This window comes from Pan troglodytes, chromosome 16 (genome assembly GCF_028858775.2).
Source record: "Pan troglodytes isolate AG18354 chromosome 16, NHGRI_mPanTro3-v2.0_pri, whole genome shotgun sequence".
In the NCBI taxonomy this organism is placed as follows: domain Eukaryota; kingdom Metazoa; phylum Chordata; class Mammalia; order Primates; family Hominidae; genus Pan; species Pan troglodytes.
The window spans coordinates 90,766,502-90,789,349 of record NC_072414.2 but is presented as its reverse complement, the minus strand read 5'-3'; the positions used below and the strand labels follow the sequence as shown (position 1 = coordinate 90,789,349).

The window sequence follows — 22,848 nt, the reverse complement described above, 5'->3', positions numbered from 1 at the left end:
TGTGAACCACCATGCCTGGCCCATGCTATTTATTTTTAGTGTATCTCTAATAGGTTTTTCTTTTGTGATTACCATGAGGCTTATAAAAAATTTGATAGTTATAATTTATTTTTAAATGATAACAACTGAACATGGATTGCAAAGAAAAGTATCAAAAACTCTACAATTTAACACCAACCTTCACCCTCATTTTTGACTTTTTAGTGTTTCACTTTTATCTTTTTATGTTGCCTATCTCTCAACCAACTGTAGTAATGATTTTTTATAGTTTTGTCTTTTAGTCTCACACTTAAGACGTACATGATTCACTTAACACCATTACCGTATTAGAGTATTCTGAATGTGTTTTCTTACTTGTGCCAGTGAGTTTAATACCTTCAGAAGTTTTCTTGTTACATGTTAGTATCTGTTTCTTTCAAGTTGAACTCTTTAGATTTGTAAGACAGGTCTGGCATTGATTTCCTCAGCTTTTGTCTGGGAAAGTCTTTATTTCTTCTTCATGTTTGAAGGATAGCTTTGCTGGGTACAGTATTGTTGTTGGTGGGTTTTTTTTTCTTCACACTTTGGATTTTTCTTTTCTTTTCTTTTTTTTGAAACAGAGTCTAGCTCTGCCACCCAGGCTGGAGCACAGTGGTACTATTTGGGCTCACTGCAACCTCCACCTCCCAGGTTCAAGTGATTCTCCTGCCTCAGCCTCCCAAGTAGCTGGGATTACAGACAGGTGCTGCTGTGTGCATTTGCCTCTCCGGTAGGAACTGTGGCTCTCTTCTTTGGCCCCTTGCCACTTTGTGAGCTCCTTGAGGGCAAAGTCCAGGCCACGGAAGACCCCTGGAAGTAGACCCCAAGGACTGGGTTTTCAGGGACTCTTGGTGCCCTCCCCACCCCCCCCAATCAACTGAGGCAAGTCCACCTGCCGCTTTCCGCAGGAGCTCTCCAAGCTGGGCCTGGGGAATGAAACAGTGGTGCAGCTGCGGACTCTGGAGCTGCCTGTAGATTACAGGGAGGCTAAGCGGAGGGTCACTGGAATCTGGGAAGATCATCAGCCGCAAGTAAGTGATGGCCAGAGGCAGTGGGGCATGGGACTGGCGATGTGGAGCTGGAGCCTGTGAACCCCCGGGTCCTGGTTCTAGGGTTGATGGTTGAGGGGCACCCCGTCCCCAGGCCCCACCAGTCATGCAAGGTCCCAGCTGATTGTGTAAAGTTCTGGGTGTGTTTGTAAAAGTTTAAGCCAAAATATGGATTAGATCTTAATAGAAAATCTGGAGAGAAAGGAGGAGGAAAAGGAAGTATCATTCCCAGCCAGGACTCAAAAATAGTTTCCACCTAAGGGAGAGGCCCTTGGGTTGGGCCCCACCCATACCCATGAGGGGCAGGTAGGTTTGAAGGTGGACGTGAGGCAAGGACCTCTGTGCCCAGGGAGCGATTGGGAGGGTGGCCAGCCTAGGGGAGGCCCATCTTCATAGCACGAGCCCATTTTATCTGGACATAATTACTGTATAAAAAACAGATACAACCCCCCCCCCCAAAAAACCCCAAACAAGGACCAGATGATGAGGTTAAAAAAACATACACTATCAAGCCATTCAGACAATGCCCCAGATGTTTTGATAACATACTTGGGCAGCTATTTTTCAAAAAGGAAAAATAATCAGCTTGAATAAATTCTAAGAAGATTTCACTGGATGGCCACTAACTTCCTTTATTAAAGTTTCATTTAAAAAAAGATGCAGGAGGCGGGCACGGTGGCTCCCACCGGTAATCCCAGCACTTTGGGAGGCTGAGGCAGGCGGATCACTTAAGGTCAGGAGTTTGAGACCAGCCTGGCCAACATGGTGAAATCCTGTCTCTACTACAAATACATAAATTAGCTGGGCGTGGTGCACCTGGAGTCCCCGCTACTCGGGAGGCTGAGGCAGGATAATCACTTGAACCCAGGAGGCAGAGGTTGCAGTGAGCTGAGATGGTGCCATTGCACTCCAGCCTGGGTGATACAGCCAGACTCTGTCTCATAAAAATAAATAAATACATAAATAAAATATAAAAAAGATTCAGGATTCCACCAAAACACGAAGCCTCTGCTGTGGTAGCCTCACCACTTACCAGCTTGCCTCTCCTCCCTCCAACCCTCCCCCTACAAAAAGAGAATACATTACCCTGTAAGAATAATTTGAAGTAAAAAGTATTTAAATGTAAATGCAGCATGAGTTTTTATCCAGCTAAAAGAATCCAGCTGTTTTTCTTTCCAGCCATATTAATTAGGAGACACTGGTGGGGGATCCTGGGGTTTCCCAGTGGATTTGGGGTTTGAGATGTTTTGCATGGAGCCGGGCTCTCAAAAGGAGTGGCCCTTCTGCACATTTGGTGAGCAGGGTGGGCCTCGTTTTCCTGGGTTCTCTCTGCTGTTATCTGTTCACACAGCTCGTCGTGCATGTGGGCATGGACACCGCCGCCAAGGCGATCATTCTGGAACAGTCTGGCAAGAACCAAGGCTACCGGGACGCCGACATCCGCGGCTTCTGGCCCGAGGGCGGCGTGTGCCTACCTGGCAGCCCAGACGTGCTGGAGTCAGGGGTCTGCATGAAGGCAGTCTGCAAGCGCGTAGCTGTGGAGGGTGTCGACGTGATCTTTTCCCGAGATGCAGGCAGGTATGCTCTGTGGGTGTCAGGACTCTGAGCAGGTAGGAGAGAAGCAATGGCCGTCAGCGTCCCCCCGACCTCCAAGAAGCCATCCTGTATCGTCCAGCTGGCCAGTTGGCCATGCGGTGCCGCCCCCAGATTGCCCCTCTTTGCTGTGTGCAGGCCAGCACAGTTGCTCACACCTTGCCTGAGGTCTCGTTTGTGAGACCTCCCTGTGGAAACACGGTCTTTGGTGTGTTGATCTAGGAAAATAGATGGGAAGGCAGACTTCAAGAGCCACTAACATTTCGTGAATGTTTTCTGATTTTGATTTTTGGGGTGACCGAAGTTGTGAGTTAACTGTGTTGATGTAGCCCCAGATAAAGATTGATTTACCTTTGTTTCTCCAAACTCCGATCCCCAGTAGGTGGTTTCCCCTTTCCCCAAGGAATGAATGAGTAAGTGACTCAACGAAGACATGAATGAGAGGGATTCACTGGGATGCAGGTGCTGTGGACTGGTTTGTGGAATATCTGACCCCTTTCTGCCTTGGCCACTTGCCGGTGATGAGGCCATGAGGCCAAGAGCCAGCTCTCCCCAGCTCATCCCGGCACCATGTTCTTTCTGAGGTGAAACAACACAAGTCTCCCTTGGGTGGCAGTGCTCCCTCCTCAGGCTTTGTGGGTGTTGCATTGCCACTTCTGCGTATGTTTCACTGAGGTTAGAGGCTGGTCCGAGAATTAATGTGGCATTTCCTGTGGTTGCAGATACGTCTGTGATTATACCTATTACCTGTCTCTGCATCATGGAAAGGGCTGTGCGGCACTCATCCATGTCCCTCCACTATCACGCGGGCTCCCGGCCAGCCTGCTGGGAAGAGCCTTGAGAGTCATCATCCAGGAAATGCTGGAAGAGGTGGGAAAGCCCAAGCACAAAGCCCAGTTCAAAGAAAACTCAACCATGGTCCTTCCAGCCAAAGGGAACTGACCGGGGGATTGCTCCTTTAGAGAAAATTAAATGTTTCAATCCTGTATGTAGCACTCATCTGTGCATTGAGAAACTTTTTCAAAAATTGCTTGTAAGATAAAGAGGGTGGAAAACTCTGAATTAGCCCAACAAAATCACAAAGCGTTATTTCATTGTCAGGAGAAAACACTGAAAGGTGGACATTTCACAGGGGATGAACTAGCTTCAGTTATGGTTTTCATGACAATAAAATGAAATCTGAGTCATGTTTTCTTCCAAAAATCTACACAGTGGGTCTGTGTGATCCTGCCCAGACTGTGGGGACCACAGACCTGTTTTGGAGATGCTTACAGAAGCACAGAGACAGCCGCTGCTCCAGGGGCCCCATTCCTGGCCTTTGAGCTTGTGTGTCCAGGTCCTGGGTAGCCTCGAAGCCACCGAGGCTCTACTGTATGATTTCTCTGTCTCTGTGTTTGCCCCTTTTACTACTTACTCATTTTAATAATTTTCGAGCATACAGTTCAGTAGTATACAGTACATTTCCTTGTTGTACAACCATCACCACCATCCATCTCCAGAACTTTCTCCTCATCCCAAACTGAAACTCTGTACCTATTAACTCCCTATTCCTCCTTCCTCCCAGCCCTTGGTGCCCACCACTCCACCCTCCATCCCTATGAATCTGACTGTAGGTAGCTCATATGAGGGAGTCATGCGGCACTGGTCCTTTTACATCTGGCTTATTATTTCAGCCTCATGTCCTCCAGGTTCATCCACGTTGTAGCATGGGACAGGATTTCATTCTGTTGAAGGCTGAATAATGTTCCAGTGTATGTATGGACCACATTTCATCCATTCACCTGTAGATGAACACTTAGGTTACTTGCTCCTTTTGGTTCTTGCAAATCATGCTGCTACAAACACTGGCGTGCAAACATGTATCCCAGTCCTTGCTTTCAGGTCAATATCCAGAGGTGAATTCCTGGATTCAATGCTAATTCTGTGTTTAATTTTTTAGGAACTGCCATTTTGTTTTGCACAGGGGCTGCATCATTTTACAGTCACACTGGTAGTGTTTGGTTTGAAGGCGCAGGTTAATTCGCCATGGTGTCTTCCCTTTTTGAAAGCAGAATCTCCTTCTGTTTCATGTTTGTTTTGCTTTTATGACACAGCACCGGGTCTGGTGCCAAGCTTCTCCCAGCAAGATTCTACCTGTTCAGTGTTTTCAAGGGGCAGATTTCCTGTGGGAGTCCCATCGGTAACATCGCTTTTTTTTTTGGAGGGAGTGAGTGAAGGTAGGTAAGCTCTGGGAAATTTCGTTACGTTGGTGTGCTTACGACTACCATTTTTCACTTGACTACATTTAAAAAATTCATCAGTTAGTGTTTGGATTCATTCACTATTAAGAAAAGCATTTGCAGCTTCCTAACAAAGGAACCAGGCCAGGCGCAGTGGCTCACACCTATAATCCCAGCACTTTGGGAGGCTGAGGTGGGCGGATCACTTGAGGCCAGGAGTTCAGGACCAGCCTGACCAACATGTGAAACCCAGTCTCTACTACAATTACAAAAACATGAGCCGGGTGTGGTGGTGGGTGCCTATAATCCCAGCTACTTGGGAGGCCGAGGCAGGGGAATCGCTTGAACCCAGGAGGCGGAGGTTGCAGTGAGCCGAGATTGCATTATTGCACTCCAGCCTGGTCAATAAGAGCAAAACTGTGTCTCAAAAAAAAAACAAACAAAACAAAAACCCACAAAAAAAACCAAAGGAAGCAGTCAAGGCCGCCAGCACGCTTTTTGCATTTGGAGTAGCCTTTAGGGGACTCCCTTTGCAAGTACACCTGGATCATTTGCTAGAAAACAGATCAAAGCCCACATATTGGGGGATGGGGGGAGGTGGTGCAGGGCGGTGTGCAGAGGTCTGGCTGTGTGGTTGCTAATGTGGAGATCTGCCTGTGCTATGCGCAATTCTGTCCCAGGGCACTGGCAAGCAAGGGGCCCCCAGGACTGGGCTCCAGTGTTATATTTCAGACTGCCTGGCAGCATGCCATAACATTTTTAAAATTTTTAGATATTATCCAGTTGGGAGGCCCAGAGCTCCCTCTTCAAGAACTTCCCCATCATTTCCCCCCACTGTGGCCTCTGAAGTTCTCCAGGGAGAACCCCAGAGGTCTCATTCACACCTGGGCTGTGTACTTCACCCAGCATCCCTTGTCAGTATGCACAGAGCCTGCTTAGTTCTGGCAGTGCTGAAGCCAGATTGAGAACCACAGCAGAAAAGGCTGAGTCCTGAGTTGGTAGCTGGCGGGGAGGTTTGGCGGGGCGTGGGGGGGGGGGGGGTCTTGAGCATGCCTGTATGTTTGCTCATCTGTAAGAGTAACTAAAATCCTTCCTTTGCAGGGTGATTGTGAACATCTGGTGAGAGAATGGATGTGAAGGTCTTTTAGTAACATTAGAACACTACAAAAATCACACATCTGAGTGAGTATGGACTCATACCTGGACTTGGGGGTTAAATGCAGAAATAGCTCTTGAGGGCTTGCAGTCTTAAGAAATGGCATGGAGGGGAAAGGTTCTAATGCTTCTAAAGACCCAGCACCTTCATCCTTAGATATTGCTGCTCCTTCTGGCTGGGCAGGCCAAGTGCAGACTGCACTGTGGCAACCTGGAAGGGCAGCATCTACCTGACCAGGAAAGGAGGCGGCCCTGTTGGGCTTTCCAGCCTCAGAATTGAGACCTCATCATCAGTCACCTAATGAAGATCCCCTGAGTGCCAGGCACTCGGTGACAACACTGAGCAGTAACTCTGAAGCAATGCCAAGCTTGAGTACCCTCTTTTTTTGAGACAGAGTCCTACTCTGTCACCCAGGCTGCAGTACAGTGGCACAATCTTGGCTCACTGCAGCTTCCGCCTCCTGAGTTCAAGCGATTCTCCTGCCTCACTCTCCCAAGTAGCTGGGATTACAGGCACCCGCCACCATGTCCCACTAATTTTTTGTATTTTTAGTAGAGATGGGGTTTTACCATGTTAGCCAGGCTGGTCTTGAACTCCTGACCTCATGTGATCCACCCACCTCAGCCTCCCAAAGTGCTGGGATTACATGCGTGAGCCACCGCACCCCAGCTGAGAGTCCCCTTTCAGGAAGGCCTTTGCTTTTAGGTGCAAACACTTCTGAGGCTCAACAGGTCTGAAGTAACCATGATCTTCGGTTTACTTCTCCTACCTATACATTGCTGGACAGCTCTTCTTCTACTGGCCCGATTTTGCTATTGGAGCATAATTTCCCATGATAAAGTTGAAGGAAATGACCAGCTTCTCTGCCTGATGTGTCTATGAATCCTTAGTCTGATTCTAGAACACACCTTGCCATACATGCCATTTCCCCTGACAAAAATAATGTTTACATTGTAGGGTCCCTAGGGGCAGACAGAGATCACTGAGCAGCAGCTAGAAAGTAACTAAGACTTTGGAGCTCCTCCAGTGACCCACATTCTGCGTGAGGCCCACTGGGTTCTCACCAGCACCCCCCGAGGTGGGCATGTCAGCTGTGAAAGACCAAAAAGCACATGGGAAATGTGTGAAGAACTGCAGTCCTCTGCCTTGGGGTCATGCAGATCAGACTTGCCTTGGCCTGACTGTTGTTAGTGGAAGGTATAGGAAAAAAAGTCTACAAATCAGTCGGAACTGCAGTACAGAGTTCCGTAATTTATGTTTTCAAATTTCTTTCCGATGATTTAATGGAGGGAGAAACAGATAGCTTCCCTGTCGTCTTCACTGGCAATCTGCATGCTGAGAAAGCTCAGCTGTCAGAGAAGAAGCAGTGCTTTTCTGGAGAACGCTTCCAGGCAACATGCGTGAACACACGTGCCCCACATAGCTCAGCTTCCCTGCCGCCAAAGTGTAGTGATGCTTCCAGGAGGGACAAAACCAAACCAGAGACAGAAATGCATACAGAATTATTTTATTTAACTTAAACCATGTAGTACTTTACTAGAAAAAAGCAGAGTAAGAGAAACTAACGTTGCCTTAGCTTCAGCCATTCAAAATAGACAGTTTCTTTTTTCCATTATGTAAAGAATCCAGAGTATATCGCAATAACAGGAATAAATTCTTACAACAGAATATACAAAAACATTTTGAAATTTTTTTCATCTACTGATTTTTTATATAAACAGGATTTTTTAGGAATAATTTATACACAGAAAGTCATTTTATGTAACAAATTGGCCATGTTATTACCTTTTTTTTTACTTAAAAAAAATTTTTTTTAACAAGAAAACTCAGAAAATGCATTATTTGCGGTGCATCCATTCCATCCCGCCTTCTGGTTTGATTTTTTTTATCCCAGACAAAGGGATACCCAGAGGTAGACAAACTCTGGCAAACCTCTCACCTCAACCTCACTGGCTTAGAAAGCAGACAGGTGTTTTCACCGGGCATCTCTTCCACCGGTGGGTGTGTGTGCAACGCCAAACATCCAAATGAAAAGTTGAAAACAAAACCCAAATAATTTCCAGATCTTTCTCCTTTGTAGCGCAAAAACCCCAGGTGTTTCCCACGATAGAGATATTGTGGAGTTGGGGAGACATGGCCAACAATCCACTGGAGTTAGAGGAAGTGGAGTCAACTTTAAAACTAATTTTTGTGTATGTTATAGTTTTTATTAAAAATTCTTTTCTGTATTGGAAATACGTATCTTCGGGGTTCTGCCTTAAATAGGGTCTCTTCTGTGTTCTAACAAAGCAGTAATCAATCATGATACGAGGCATGTAAGCAAATGGCCTGTGTGCCCCATAGCTGTCATCGTTTATGTGATCACTGTGTATGCTGTAATCATCATGAAAACCATTGGCTGTGCAGTCAAGTCTTCCCATGTCCATGGCACTGTGCTGACAATGACGGCAGCCAGACCAATCAAGCCAGATGCTGAACAGTGCCATGCACTGCTGGGCTCCAACACCTCGGCTGTTTCCATGGCCAATGAGGTTCTTTCCATCTGTTAAAGTAGGTACACTCCAAAGGGAAATGACCAGTAAAAAATGATCCCCTTCCCAACCAGAGGGTTCTGGAAGACCAAGATACTGAAGATACAGAACTACTTTTTAAATCATCATCATTCCTTTGTTATAAACTAGGGCAAAAAGCATGGGGGGAAAAGAGGGTGAACCACGGCTGGGGTCAGGGAAAAATCCTTTTTTGGCATACTGTAAAGCTAGCTAGTAAACAGGTGTCCTAAAAAAAGAAAAAAATGGATCACAAACACACATTTGCACACACAGAGAAAAAAAGTGTCTTTAAATTATTTTCGGCAATTATAAACTACAAACATTTTATAAAATTATTCTGTTCTTACAAAAATGCAATGAAACATTTAATTAGTTCTTGTAAACCAGATCTTCGTCAACTGACTACCCGTAATCTACTGGACTTAAGAGCCCTATTGAAAACGCTAATGAGTGACTAGTTAAAACAATGTTGACCAGAAAGATGTGGACACACACACGTGGGACATAAAAATGAGTGATCGTTATGTTCTCGCAGAAACAAAACCCTAAAGTCATGCCCCAGAACTGACAACTGACGAGTGCGATGTAGTTTGTGTTCTTGAACAATTCGCCTTAACTCCGAAATCAGTTTCCAGAGTAGGATGTTAGGTTTCTTTGTTGAAACCAAATGCCCACGGATGACTGCTGAGCCTCGATGTGGTCTGATAGCTTCAAAAACAATTAAGTTCAAAACCTTGCCCACATTCCTTCCAAGCCCTGCACCCTGCTGCTCGTAACTCTTCTCTGTGCCAGGATCCCTGTGACAATGGTTCCGTACCCACCACCCGGTCATTCCACCATCAAGGAGCGCTCACTTCTCCAAATGACGCAACCAGTCATCTAAGATGAAGGCCAAAAATGAAACCCTCTGACCTGTCCAAGGTCTGTATCTTCAGCATCTCTGGCAACAGAGGTTCAGTCTAAATAACATCCTCTCTTGAAGTTCTCATTTGTACCACCAGCTACTTCAGAGTGAAGAAAGAAAGTGTCTTTCATCACTGGTTCTTAAGGAGTGGATCTCTGGTCCACATCTCCCAATGCTGCTTAGCCCAGGAAATGAAGACAGCTGACAACACAGAGGAACATTAATGAAAAGAACAAACCCCAGACTTGAAATGCATAACTGGGACTGCTGGAATGGGCCAAGGCATACCACGGCGGGTCACTGTCACCAGGAGGGCGCCTGTGTTTTAGAAGGGAGTGGCCAACACTGGCCACCCTGGGAGGACCCAACGTGACAGCTAAGGACGCTGGACAAGCATCCTAGCCTTCTCACCCATCTGATCTCAGTGTGATCTTGCCACAGAGCCACTTGCAAGCCATTCGGCCGCCAGCCTGCAGAGGTGCACTGCTGTGGGAAAAGCTTTGGTGGAACAAGCTGGCCTAGAATCTGGTGCCAGAGAATAGTTGGCTCATAAATCTTTTATTCCAAAGCACCCCAGTGTGCACCGAGCATCTTGCCATTTGGTAGTTCCACGGTGACCGCTCTATTTTACGAAGCCACTTTTCCTACCATTGAAGCGTGACTCCGCATCTTCAGAAACAGGCCAGGAGAGGCCAGGTCGGCCACGAACACGGTCTTCCATCTTCCGAGGAGGAGGCTCGTTCCAAAGGTATGTCAAACGTCATGACATCCCACGAAGGAGACCTGGGTCTCAAGTTCAACAGTGTCTCCAGTACACACCAGCTCCTGCTGCCTCAGGGAAGGGCTGTGTGGGAGAATGTCTTAATGCTCACATCAATTCCATGATGTGCCTCAGTGGTTCATATGACTTCAAGCAGTGTGAGCTGCTGGCAGGAGGAGGTTGCATGGAAAATGCCACAACTCAGCTTAAGATTATTTGGAACACACAGAGAAAAATCAAGAGGCAGAGAAATCAGCATGAAGTTAGGCTAGAACTGTGGATAGATGATGCCTTGGTATAGTCAAGGTGGGTGGGTTGGTCCAGTAAAATGACTGCACCATCACACAAGCCAAGTTTTCTCTTTTATTGAGGTGTTTCTGAAGCATTTGCTATGATGGGCACTACACTGTTAGTGTTTTCTACTTAAAAGCTACCTACATAAAACAAAAATGACATCAGTAACTCAGACAGTTTAAACAAAACCCTTATAACCAGCTGAATGATCTGTAGAAATCCAGTTGTGGAAACCGGTAGGTATGTGCATGAGAGGAGAGGCCATTATTCCAAGGGGTCACCTACAGTGTGGAAGAAAACCCTGATCAAACAGTATTTCTCAATGACCTTAAGATCCCCGGGGTCTTGGGAGAGATGGGTCGCGTTCCGGCAGGAGGCTCCTGAGCGCCTTCACTTAGTGCTGGAATTGCCGAGGAGCCATCCACGCTTAGGCAAAGCTGCCCGCCACGCTTCCCAGCGACATCATCAGTGCCTGTAAGAGCAGCTGCTGGAAGAGGGGAGCGAGCCGTCTGTCCTGTGAGCAGCAGGACCAGGGAGATGGAGGTACAGCCCTGGCGGGGGAGGGGTGACGCCACGAGGCTTGGCGCCGACCACTGGGCTTTCCAGCCTGAAGGTTTGGTACATCTCTGTCTACCCCTAGGGGAGGAGGTGAGGGAGAAGTTGAGAGGGCAGCCTGGAGGGAGAGGGGACTCTGCTCCCGCGTGTGTTCTATCAGGGACTGGCTGTGAGGTCAGGAGCCTCTGCATTCTGGCGCACAGGCTGGGTGAATCTTGCTCTCCAGCTGCTGCTGCACCTGCACCTTTGTGCTCAATGAATGCAGCAACCATGGCCGCACGGTCCTGCCTCAGCGCAAGCCTCCTGCAGGGATGGAGCAGCAGCAAGGGGAGCAACCCCAATGCCCCACGCCTTTACCCAGGGGATTCGCACAGAGATGGTGCTGCCTGGACACCTTCCTCTCCTCAGAACCTGAGGAACCACTGCTCTCTTAAGGACGAAATGTGCTGGTCATTCCATCTGCAGAGAAGCAGTTTGTTCCAAAGACAACCAGCCAGGGACAGCCTGGTGGCTGCCCCAGGTGTGCTCTGGTGCCCTCGTTGGCCTCACAGGGCCACCTGGCTAGGAGGAGGAGAAATCTAACACCTTGGTGGAAACCAAGATAGAAAACGAAACAAAAAAAGCAACACAAAACAGGACATCTCAGAAAAAGGCAAGCTGTCTGAAATGAGCAGAGAGGTGAGTTAGTGTTGCTTTGACCCCGGAATCCAGCCTGGCTTCCCCCTGCATCGCCTGGGTGTGGCGCCTGTGGCGTGGATGAGGTTACCGGTATCAACGGCCTATTGTCAGGTGCTGAGAAAGGTGAGATGTATTCTTTTGTCTATATACACATATAAAAAATAAGAGTGAGGTAGATAAATGTTTGGGGGGAAAAAAACCCAAAAAATCAAGAACTGTCCCATCACTCTCACACACACACCCCCCACACATACACACACACACCCTTTCCTTGAAATTTAAATTCATAATGGGGCTTTTCTACAGTGATTGAAACTGGTAATTTATCACAAAATAAATTAAAAGAAAACTCCTACATATACTTTTTTTTTTTTTTTTTAAAGGGAACACGCTATGGGATAGAGACTAGAGAAAGCAGTGGGACAAACTGCTGACCGGCAAAAAAGCCGTATAAACTTTCTTTTCTGTGTTGAATCTTCAGTCACAACGAGCAATCACCGTATCCCAGCTTTGTTCTTACTCCTAAACATTTCTATCCCAGAAGCAATTCTTGTGCTGTCATCTCTCTGGTGAGAAGTGCTAAAAATGAAACAAAACAAGACCCCTGGGCCCCAAGGACCTGGATTCCTGGCCGAGGGAAAGTGGGCCAGCACCACAGCCCTGGTCCCCCAGCAAGAAGCAAAGGGGCTCTTGGGCCACCGTGGCGTCTGTGCTGCCTCCACCTAGCACTCCAGCCGGCACAGCCCTGAGGGTGCCGCCCTGGGCCAGCCTGGATCCTGGGGTCCCACTCAACGCCAGTGCGAAGGAGTTCCCTTGGGATGTTCTGGTTCCAAAGACAGGTCAGTCGGTCCAGTGAGGGTGGTGGCGAGGGCCACAGCAGGCCCTGCCGGACCACGCTCTGCTGCTCCCTTGGACTCAGCAGCTGTTTTTCGTGGGATGGAAGGATTAAATAGCCATTAAGAAAAATAGTAATCCAAATGCCTAGTGTCTGCGGTTAACACTGCTGTTGTACCCAAGAATTAAAAAAATATATATATGTGTGTCACAACCTAAGCAAAGGCAAGGGAAAGAGAGGGTGAGGCTTCTCAACCACGGTAAGTGGAAACACTGAACAAAGACGTGTGAAATATTTAACCTTTGTTTTTCTGACCTGAGTTTGTATCATGTCTTGCACTGTAACAGGCTCCAATGCTGTGAGGGCAGGCTGGGGAGAGGAGCGCGGCCCTCTCAGGATGGGTGCCCGGCCGCCTTTCTGCCTCGTGCCCACAGAGCCTACGGGTTAGAAAACAACTAAAGGGGCAGGTGGGAGCAGGGATGGGGGATGTATTTATAAAAAGGCATCCAACAGTTCATGGCAAATTATGTGATTGAAGTATCCATTACCGGGAAAAGAGGAAGAAAGTCACGCACTCTAGTACAAAGCATAGGAAGTTTCTTGGAGTGAGCAGAAAGGGGAGAGGGTGGACCTGAAGGTTTTCATAGATTAAATCCACAAAGATCAAGAACAAAAAAAATAGCAGCTTTTTTTTTTCTGTACAGACGTATAGATGAATATCTGAACCGTAAAAAAGTTATAAAAGTGACATTAAAGACGATGTGTATGCAAATGTTTCATGGTCTAACATAGAACTGTAAGACCCATGAAGAAGTCCTAGGAACAGAGAAAATGTCAACAAAGCTTAGAATGCTTGAATCCATTGACTGCTTTTCTTCTTACTGCTGTTGTGGTGTTTGAATTTCTTTCCTTGCAAACCTGCATCAACAGTGGGGCTGAGTCCCTGGAAACCCCTTCCCATCTGTGTCCTTGGGGGTGGGCGGGGGAGCTGGGGCTGGGAGAGAAGCAGGCATGGGGCCCCCTTGACTCAAAGCCTGTCGGCCAGGCTGCTTCGGGGCCCATGGCCACCAGATGCTTGGGGGTTGGGCAGGGGGTGGGGAGGCAGGGAAGCCGGTTCAGCTTCTCCCCACCTTCACTGAGAAAGTCCTATTGTGTCCAGTTCCCCCAAATAATAACCTAGTCAGAAGCACTGAGACCTGTGGCCTTGAGCAGCACAGCAGGGGCAGTCGGACGGACGGACGGAGTGTGTCGCCAGCGTGTCTCTCAAATGGAGCAACCAGACAAGCTCACCCATGCCTCCGGACACGAGGAATCAGCGCCGGGCCGATGAGGGAGAAAGTTCAGGATTTTGGCAAAATTAGGCAGCGTTAAAATGGTAACAGCCTTGGATGAACGATGGCCCTTTGTAAATTTCATGTCCCTAGAAAGGTGAAAGATAAAGGTAAAAATTTCCATCTCCACGTGTTTTTTTGTAATGACCTACGGTGTCAGGCGGGTGTGTACAGTGGTTGGATGGGGCCACAGGGACAGCCACTTCCTCAAACTGATAAAAAGGGCTTCCCAGCTGGACTTGTGGCAATTATTTTTCCATTATGAAGCAGAGAGAAGAAAGGGAGAGAGAACAGGGAAGGACAGGGACAGAGTGAGGAGACTGGTTCTCAAGTGCTCTGTTGCTATTAAGTGTTGTCATTAAGGTTCTTAAAGGCCCATGCCAGTTAAGGGTTTGGGCAGGGAATAAAAAGCTGCTTGCATATTGAAAAAAGGAACATCCCAAATGTGTTTTACTGCAGAGAAGCTGTCTCCCGCGGGCAGCAAGGGCAGTTCTGAAGATCCACTGAGGTACAGGAGGCTCGTGAATAGATTGTTAAAACTCTCTCCCCCCCCACCCCGCTGCGCGTGCGCACACGTTACTGTTTGCACAGATTCAGGATCCAGGGATCAGCAGGTCGAAGACTGGGGCAGCGGCAAGGCCCGCTCGTTCTTGCGGCCCCCGTTCATGTGTGCGTACGGCTGTCTCTCGTCGAAGCTGGCGCGGAGGACCAGCACCCCAGGGCCGGGGCCGTTCTCGGCCTTGTGTCCTGAGTGTCTGTCGGGCAGTGGCAGGGAGGCCGAGGGGTCCAGGGGGACGCTCTCCATGTTCTCTGGCTCCAGGTCCAGCTCCTCCGGCTCGGGCAGCTTGTTCTCCTCGCTGTAGTAGAAGGAGACCTCCCGGAAGCCAGGCTCCATCTCCTCTTTGATGCTGCTGATGATCTCCAGGAAGGAAGGCCTCATCTTGGGGTTATACTGCCAGCACATGCGCATCAGTTCAAACCTGCAGCCAAGACACACGGGAGGGGGGTCCAAACTGGGAGGGCGCACGTGGCCAGGAGGCTTCATGGGCCACCTGCAGTGGTTTCCCGCATACGAGCGTACGGCGGGAGCACTGAACACAGCCCTGCTGCCCCTCTCCGTCCCTGGCTTTCTGCCTGGATGGCCAAGTGGCCTTCAGAGTCTCCTGTTTTACCTCGTACGGTTCCATTCTCTTCCCCCAGAACCACCACGGTACAAAACCCAAACTCTCCTTTCCCAAGAAGGACTAATCCAGGTCCACACTGTCCATCATCATGACAGCTGTTATCTATGGTGTCAGTGCTAAGAAACAAAAATAACCAGTTTTCTATCTGAGGCATCTCATGCAGGCACTGCTGAAACATCCTTTCCAGAATTAGCAGGAAACCCCTGGTTTCTCACCAGGAAGGCTGATGAGTGACCGCAGCTTCCCCAACAGTGCTCTCTCTCCGGTTCCCACCTGTGCTATTTCTAAGCTTCCTCCTGGTGCAGGGCTACCCCTGGCAGACAACCAAAGGAAGAAGGCACCATGAGGCCAGGCTTGCAACACGAAGAAATGCACACTCCGAGTCTGCTGTCTCCATCTAGCACGTGCTCGCTCCAGCCCTGCACAAGCAAGCCCCAGCCGATAAACCAGGCTGTTCTGGACCAAACAAGAGGCCCCGTGTAGACCTGAAGCCAGATTCCAACCAGCCAGCAAGGAAAGCCCTGGGCACGAGTCCACTCCACACGCAAGGGACAGGCAGAACAGGATGACGCTTGTGCTGTGTCTCGGTCGCATCGGCTGGGCTCCGACAGCACCTGGGCTGCAAATATCTGTGAGGACCTCAGAGTCGCATGGAGCAAAGGGAGTCCTGCCGGCTGCAGCCGGGGCTCCCCAAGAAAACAGCCGGCTGCACGTGGACAAGGAAAGCCGGCTGCCCTGACCCAGGAAAGGCCCGGGCTTTGACAAGCTTCCAGAATGCAGAGAAACCCAGCTAAACAGACTTTTGGGGCAAAAAGCAGCTGGCTACCGTCCAGGGCTGGCCATAGTTCTGAGGAGTGACCGCCAACAGCCCTCTCTTACATGAGCGTGAAACCAAAGTGCCTTCCTTTCCACCTCTGTTCTCACCAGGAAGTTATCCTCTTTATTTTAAAATTCTGGCTAAAGAGATGCTTTTCCGTAAAAGTGGCCACACAGAACTCTCCACATCTAGGAAACTCAAAGCACCCAGTGGCATCTAGCCTCCTGTCAGGGTGGCTACTTGACCACAGACTACCTGCCCGTGTCTGGCCTTCAGGGAACATTCCAAGGGGAGGCCCCTGATGTAAGAGAAGCCACTGGGCCTGGAAGCTGGCCTGCCAAGAGAAGGGCTCCTATGGCCACCCGGCAGCTTCCTTCAGGTGGAGATGGTGCAACCTTGACGGAGGGTGGGCCTGGGTGTGAGGGAGAGCCATCCAGAATTCACTAGAATTCAGCGTTCTAGCGCCCGGGGGCCTGCGTCTCCACAGGGCCTAACCCGGGGCTGCCCGCCTCTACATCAGCTGCACTGGCATGGGGCCACGCTCCCTCATTTCCATGTGGGCTGCAGCTGCTTTCCAGCTACAACTACCAGCTGAGGACATTAGGACAGAGACTGTGGCCTGCAAGTCTAAAAATGTGTATTTACCACGTCGCCCTTTAAAGAAGGAAGGGTGCAGGTTCCTGTTCTGGGGAGAAAGGAATTAGACAAAATATGGAGGCCCCCACAGGATGCTGCTTAGATTGGGAGAGTTCCATGTGGCCACTTTTATGGAAAAATATCTCTGTAGCCAGAATTTTAAAAGTCTACCCCATGGTAGAATGCCATGTGCACACTAGGTGCCAGGCAGTGAGGCAGTTATGTGTGTGAACTGCTGAAGTCCTCACGAGTTTGTGAAGCAGGTGCTACTGACTATAATATACCCCCATGTTACAGATGAGGGAACAGAAGCACGAAGATACTAAATAATTTGTCCAAGATTACAAAATTCATGAGGGTGGAGCTGGGATGGAGTTCTCTGCGCAACAGAATGACTACACTTTGATCACCAAGGATCCTGGAAAAAGGAATTTTTCTCAACCTAAATAAGAGTAACCCTGGGGCCACCAGGAGACCCTCCCTCACCTAACTAACTGTCCAAGGAACAGTCACAGATGTCACAGGGATGTGGTTTGCATTGATAAAAACTGACAGCTTGATGACAAATAAGCCTGCCTTTCCAAACTCCCCATCACTTCCTAAGAAAAATGATTGGGGTTAAAAAAATTAAAATAGGCCATAACGACATGAAATGCATCTCCGTGCCTGGGCTGTGAATTCCTCTCCAGCTGACTTACCCCTGGGCAGAAGCGTAACTGGGCCAAGAGCATGAGATGTGCTTGGCTCTGTGCCCTGTGGCCGGGGACCGAGGAGGTGCCACAGGAGAGCAGCGAGGCAGTGACATCAGAACAAACAAGCCATGTGACGCCTCTTTTAAACCATTCCAGACTAACAACCCTTCCAGTGCTGCCCATGAAAGGAAGTCTTTTTTGCTCTGTGGGATTCAAGACCTTGTTTACTACTTCCACACACACAAAAAATCTCCATTAGACTCTAGAAGGATGTGTGAGCTGATAAAACTCATCTTTTAAAAAGCACAATTTTTTTTTTTTTTTTTTAACCACAGGTCAGTTCTGGGGAGTCTGGCGCCATCCTTCTTGAATGCTCTCCCCTTTGGGGGACACATACCCAGCCCTTCTCCTGGAACAGGGACAAGACTCAAATGGAATTCCTGCCCTGCTGGGAAGCAGCTTCCTGGGGGCCAGCTGTGCCCCACCCCGGAGGCTGGGTGACAGTCAGCAGGGTGAGCACACGGAGGTGCCTCCGTATTCTCACTTCACTCTTGGCCCTGATGTCCTGAACTGGACAGGCTGTGACCTGTGTGGGATGTCAGCAGGCCACGAGGCACCCGCACATTCCCACACGCTGCCGGGAATCAGCACGGCCCCAGCCCGGTGCCGACGCTCACCGGATTTCCAGAGGACCTGCGGGGCTGAATGTGTCTCTCTCCTGGCAGCTCTCAACAGTAAGGGTCGTCTTAGGAACCACGCCTCAGCCAGGAGCGGCTGTGGACATGGGGTCTGTGTGCCTCAGTGAGCTTACTGGGGCTGAGCAGGAGCGCCCTTCCTGTCTGTTTGGGTCCCACTCAAGCACTCGATTCCCGCAGAACCAAACCAGGATTCCAGCGATGGGAAAAACTGTACTGGAAAACTACAAAAAACATCAGATTTCACTAAGTTTGTTTCAGACTCATCTACGAGTTGATAATGCTCCAGGCTAAAAGTTCAGATCCCCTCCTGAATCCTGTAGACCAAAGACTTCTCTGGCAACAGTCTGGACACGTGGAGCTGTGGAAGTGTTAGCAGCAGAACAAATGGCTTCCTAGCCCAAGTCTTCCACGGCTGCGTTCACACCTCTGCCCTGGCCCTTATCCCGCAGCAGCCGGGACCTTTTACGTCACTACGTTTCCTGAAAGCCAGGGCCACTCCTGGCTCATCTGTGTGACCTCAGGGTCAGCACGCACCCAGAGGGGCTCAACAGTATCTGTGGCATAAATACTGAGATCTGGGCTGAAATAAGGCTGAGGATGGGCTTTGTCATCAATCTAAAGTACAGACCCAGCAGGGAACCACAACCCAAATCTGATGTTGTGACACCTGCTAAGCTAATTCACACTGAGTCATGGCGTTGGGACTCAGACCTCGACACCTTGTGGCTTGGGGACCACGGAGTCCTTCCTCTGAAGCCGGAACACTCGGTGACACTGAGGGGTGAGAATCTGGCTACTTCCTGATGGTGAGCTCCAGTCCACCTGCAGCCACTGAGCTCCTTCAGCCCCTAATGTCACCAGATAGTGCCTGTTCAGATCTCAGAACCACACAACTCACACACTTTCTCACCTGGGACCCGGCAGAGGTTTCAAGGCAACTCCCAAGGGCTCAGGGACTCTCCTCTCTGGGATAAACAGAGGCCATTCTTTCATGTCTTGTAACAACAGAACTCCCATGCTAGAACCCTCCTTTCTCAGGTAAGCTCATCAGTCAACTCAGAAGGACAACCTGACACTCCCTATGAAACCAAGTTGCCTCCTTTCATTCTACTCTTTTCTTGGAGAAAAAATTTCTCAGGAGAAAACATTTTCTTAGAAGGGAGAAAAATTCTCGATGGCAAAGCAGAAATGCCTCCTGAACTAAACATTGAATGTCAGAGTAACCGCTCTGAGTAAATTTCCTTGTCACTCTATGCTGAGAACAGGAAGTGCCCTGCGTTTCCCATGGCAGGGGCTGCGTCCCAGGCAGTTTACATTAATAGTAAAAGCCCAGTCACCTGGAGGTGGACCAAGTAAGAATCCCACAAGTCTCTTGTAGATAAACGTTTACCCGAGTCAAAGAGAAAGCACAAAACAATACCGCTCTCCCTCACCCACCCTAAACCACAGGAGCAGAACTCACACCTACTTTCATGGGCTGTTTCTAAGCTTGCTAAAATACCACCAGTTCTAGTATTAGCCTAGATTCTGGCACTGTACCTTTATGCAGATTCAGTGGTCATCAGACCTCATACTCCATGGCTTATATTCAGATTTGAAAGCATGATTTTTCTCATAATGGCTGGCAAGAAAACAGTGGCTGCACTGCTCAAAGTGTGGAGCAGATGGTCACCTGTGAGGGGCAGTGTGTGTGTGTGTGTGTGTGTGTGTGTGTTGGTGGGGTACTGGGGGGTAGCCAGGCTCCCGGATCCCCAGTGGTCCTCTCCCCTGTGTCCTGGAGCTCACATCCCCACGTGATTGACTCCCACATGGTGTAACCCGAAGGAGAAGGTGAGAGCCTCAGAGTGTGACTTCTGAGGTTTGGTCAGACAGGACGTCGTGCCTTCTGCTCAGGTCCTGGATCTTTTACTCTAGGGCACAGCAGGCAAACTATGTACCTGTGGGTAAAATCTGGCCTGCTGCCTAGTTTTCCAAGGTCTATGAGCTAAGAATGGTTTTCATGTAAATGGCTAAAAGAAATTCAAAATAAGAATATTTTGTGACAACACAGAGATGATGTGGAATTCAAATTCCAGTATGCAAAAATAAAGCTGTAGTGGAACACAGCCACGCTAGCTTTGACGCCTACAGCTGTGTTTGCTCCACAACGGCAGAGTCCAGTAGTCACAGTCAAGGTCGTATGGGCCCACAGAGCCAAAAACATTTTTTAGCCGGCCTTTTAGAGAAAGAGTGTGCCGAACTCTGCACTCAGAGAAGCCAGCTACACATCCTGAGACACTCGGGCAGTGCTACGGAGAGGCCCACGTAGAACAGGGCGATTCATGCAGGGCATACTACCTATGCAGCAACACCTTGGAAGTGGGTCTGCCTGCCCCAGGCAAGCCTTCAGATGACTGCAGCCCCGGCGGACAGCTGGGCTGCAACCACGAGAAGGGCTCCAAGCCAGAGCCAGCCAGCTATGCCGCTCCTGTGTTCCTCACCTTCAGAAACCTCTGAGAGATAATACATGTTTACTGTTGCTCTTAACTAGTAGGTTTTGGGTAGTTTGTTATACTGCGATAAAAAACTAACACAGAAGGGGAGAAGAAGAATTTCTATACTGGGCAAGAAAAGGTACTAAGTGGTCTTTCGAGTCTCTTCCACGTTTGGATTGTGGAGTTCTGAAGAGGCCATGCTGGGAAGTTTCCTTGATGAGGGCTCCAGGAAACCCAGTGCCACTGCATCTGTAGGTGCCACCCTCAGAGAAGAGGAGCCTCCCATCACTGGCCCAGGCCCAGGGCACCAGCCGACTTTCTGGTTCTGGCTCTGCCTTGATGGGACAATGGGAACCCCCACATGTGCTAGCTGTGCGAGGGTGATGCCTTCACTCTGGCTTTCCCTGGCATCCTTCCTGCAGCCACCTTTCCGAATTCCACACAAAGTGTCCATTGCCTGGGATACACTTCAGCTGAACCTATGTTCGGAAGCAGCAGCTAATGAGCATGACGCCCAGCCAACGTACTCCCAAAGCACAGGGGTGTGTATCCAGTCTTCCCCACCCCATGCCCTCCGTTGGCCAGCCATTTACAAGGAGCTTAGGGATTCAGTATTTGTAGCAACACTCAAAGTGCTTTGAAAAAAAAATAGCACCTTGATTGTTTGATTAAGGACAATGATTTCTGAGACTATGGAATTCTAAGATGCCCCCCAATATCGCTGCCCCTGGTGTAAATATCCCATATAATCCCCTCACTTGAGTACGGGTGGGACTTGTGAACATAAGAGGATACTTCACTCCTCTCATCAGGATTCTCATCAATTGACTGTGAATCACTTAAAAGGGAGAGAGTATCCTGGGTACATCTGACTTTATCAGGTAAAAAACCAGTGGAAGCAGTAGAGAGCTGTCCTCTTATCAGTCTTGAAGAAATAGGCTGCCGTTATGAGAGGGCCTATGGAGGGTGTATATGGCAAGGACTGTGAGTGGCCTTGGCCTCCAAGAGTTGAAAGCAGTCCCCAGCTGACAGGTGCCAAGAATATGGGGACCTCAGTCCTGCAAGTGCAGAACCCTGAAGGAGCCTGAAGATGTCCCTGAGCCTCAGGTGAGACTGCAGCCCCACTGACATCTTGATTTCTGCCTCCTGTGACTCTGAGCTGAGAGCAAAAACACCTGCATCTGGATTCCTGGCCCACAGACACTGTAGGAGACCAAATGAGCAAAACTTTTGTGGCTGCTGGAGCCCTCATTCCCTCCTGTCCACCTGACACATGTCTGGTTCATATCTATCTATTATCCCGCCACTGTGGGCCCAGCCTGAGTCTGTGCTGGCTCCAGGGGGGTGGATGGGTGAGAGACAGGAGCTGGGTGCCTTCATGCAGACCTAACAGCCCAGCAATTCCTCAGGATCCTTTCCAAAATGAAGCCAAACCTGTCCTGAAAAGCATTTCTGGAAATCTCCTGAATTGGTCTTGAGATACTAGTGGGAGCCCACCTTCCTGTTCAGCTATGGAGATCCAGATCAATCTCTGAAGCCTGCCTTAAAGTGCATGTCAAAAGCAAGGCCATTGCTCCCAACCTGTACCTGTTGTGCACCTGATGACTGAACTAGAACACCTTCACCCCCTCCTCAAACTCGTTCCAGGAAGGACAATGAGGCCTCCCTGCTCCAGTAGCTCTGACCTCCACTGAGCCACAGAACAGCACTGTCCACGGACACAGGGCAAGTCCTCCACCAAAAGGGGGGCTTCTCCAGGGAGCGCTGAGCAGTGAGGCCTCACAAACACTGTAAGGCGTCACAGACTCTCTCTCGTCATCTGACAAAACTTAGGACTAAAAGCTGCAAAGTGTTTTTTCAAAATAAGTGGGGTTGCCAGGTGCGATGGCTCATGCCTGTAATCCCAGCACTTTGGGAGGCTGAGGCGGGGAGATCATCTGAGGTCAGGAGTTCAAGACCAGCCTGGCCAATATGGTAAAACCCCATCTCTACTAAAAATTAGCTGGGAGTGGTGGTGGGTGCCTGTAATCCTAGCTATTTGGGAGGTTGAGGCAGGAGAATTGCTTGAACCCTGGAGGCAGAGGTTGCAGTGAGCCAAGATCACGCCAATGCACTCCAGCCTGGGCGACAGAGCGAGACTCCATCTCAAAAAAAAAAAAAAAAAAAAAAAACCAAACAAAAAAAAACGTGCAGTGAGAAGACAAATTCACCAGCACTGGCATCCTTCTGTCGGCAGGGATGTCAGCTCACACACGCTCCAGGTCCACACTGGTCAGCAGATGAAGCTCCGGAGAGCATGTTACTTAGATGGTTTATGACTTTCGTAAACACTTAACAGAGAAGACAGGTGGGGCAGGGTCCAGAAGACACCAAGCTGACCCTACGTGGTGCATGCCGGAGTCC

The 22,848-nt window shown here is 49.2% G+C and overlaps 2 protein-coding genes across 7 annotated transcripts in view; one reads left to right on the top strand and one right to left on the bottom strand.

Moving 5' to 3' along the window:
- The first annotated feature begins 953 nt into the window (after nt 1-953).
- On the top strand, nt 954-3,715 carry PGPEP1L (pyroglutamyl-peptidase I like). Its single transcript, XM_054667190.2, is given in 4 exon segments — nt 954-1,049; nt 2,419-2,645; nt 3,383-3,501; nt 3,504-3,715. Coding segments are annotated over 3 exon segments (447 nt in total). The 5' UTR covers nt 954-1,049; nt 2,419-2,436; the 3' UTR covers nt 3,623-3,715.
- Nucleotides 3,716-7,526: 3,811 nt separating this feature from the next.
- Nucleotides 7,527-22,848, bottom strand: part of IGF1R (insulin like growth factor 1 receptor) — a 314,674-nt gene continuing 299,352 nt past the window's right edge. For 2 of the 6 annotated variants that reach the window (XM_016927493.4, XM_054667168.2), the window contains exons 21-22: nt 14,518-14,924; nt 13,194-14,033 (exon numbers count right to left, since the gene is read on the bottom strand). In XM_016927493.4, the coding sequence (XP_016782982.1) occupies nt 14,552-14,924 (373 nt within the window). In that variant the 3' untranslated portion in view covers nt 13,194-14,033; nt 14,518-14,551. Of the gene's footprint in view, nt 14,925-22,848 lie in introns of all 6 variants that reach the window. The other 4 variants (XM_016927494.4, XM_054667169.2, XM_016927492.3 and 1 more) reach the window with 2 other exon arrangements.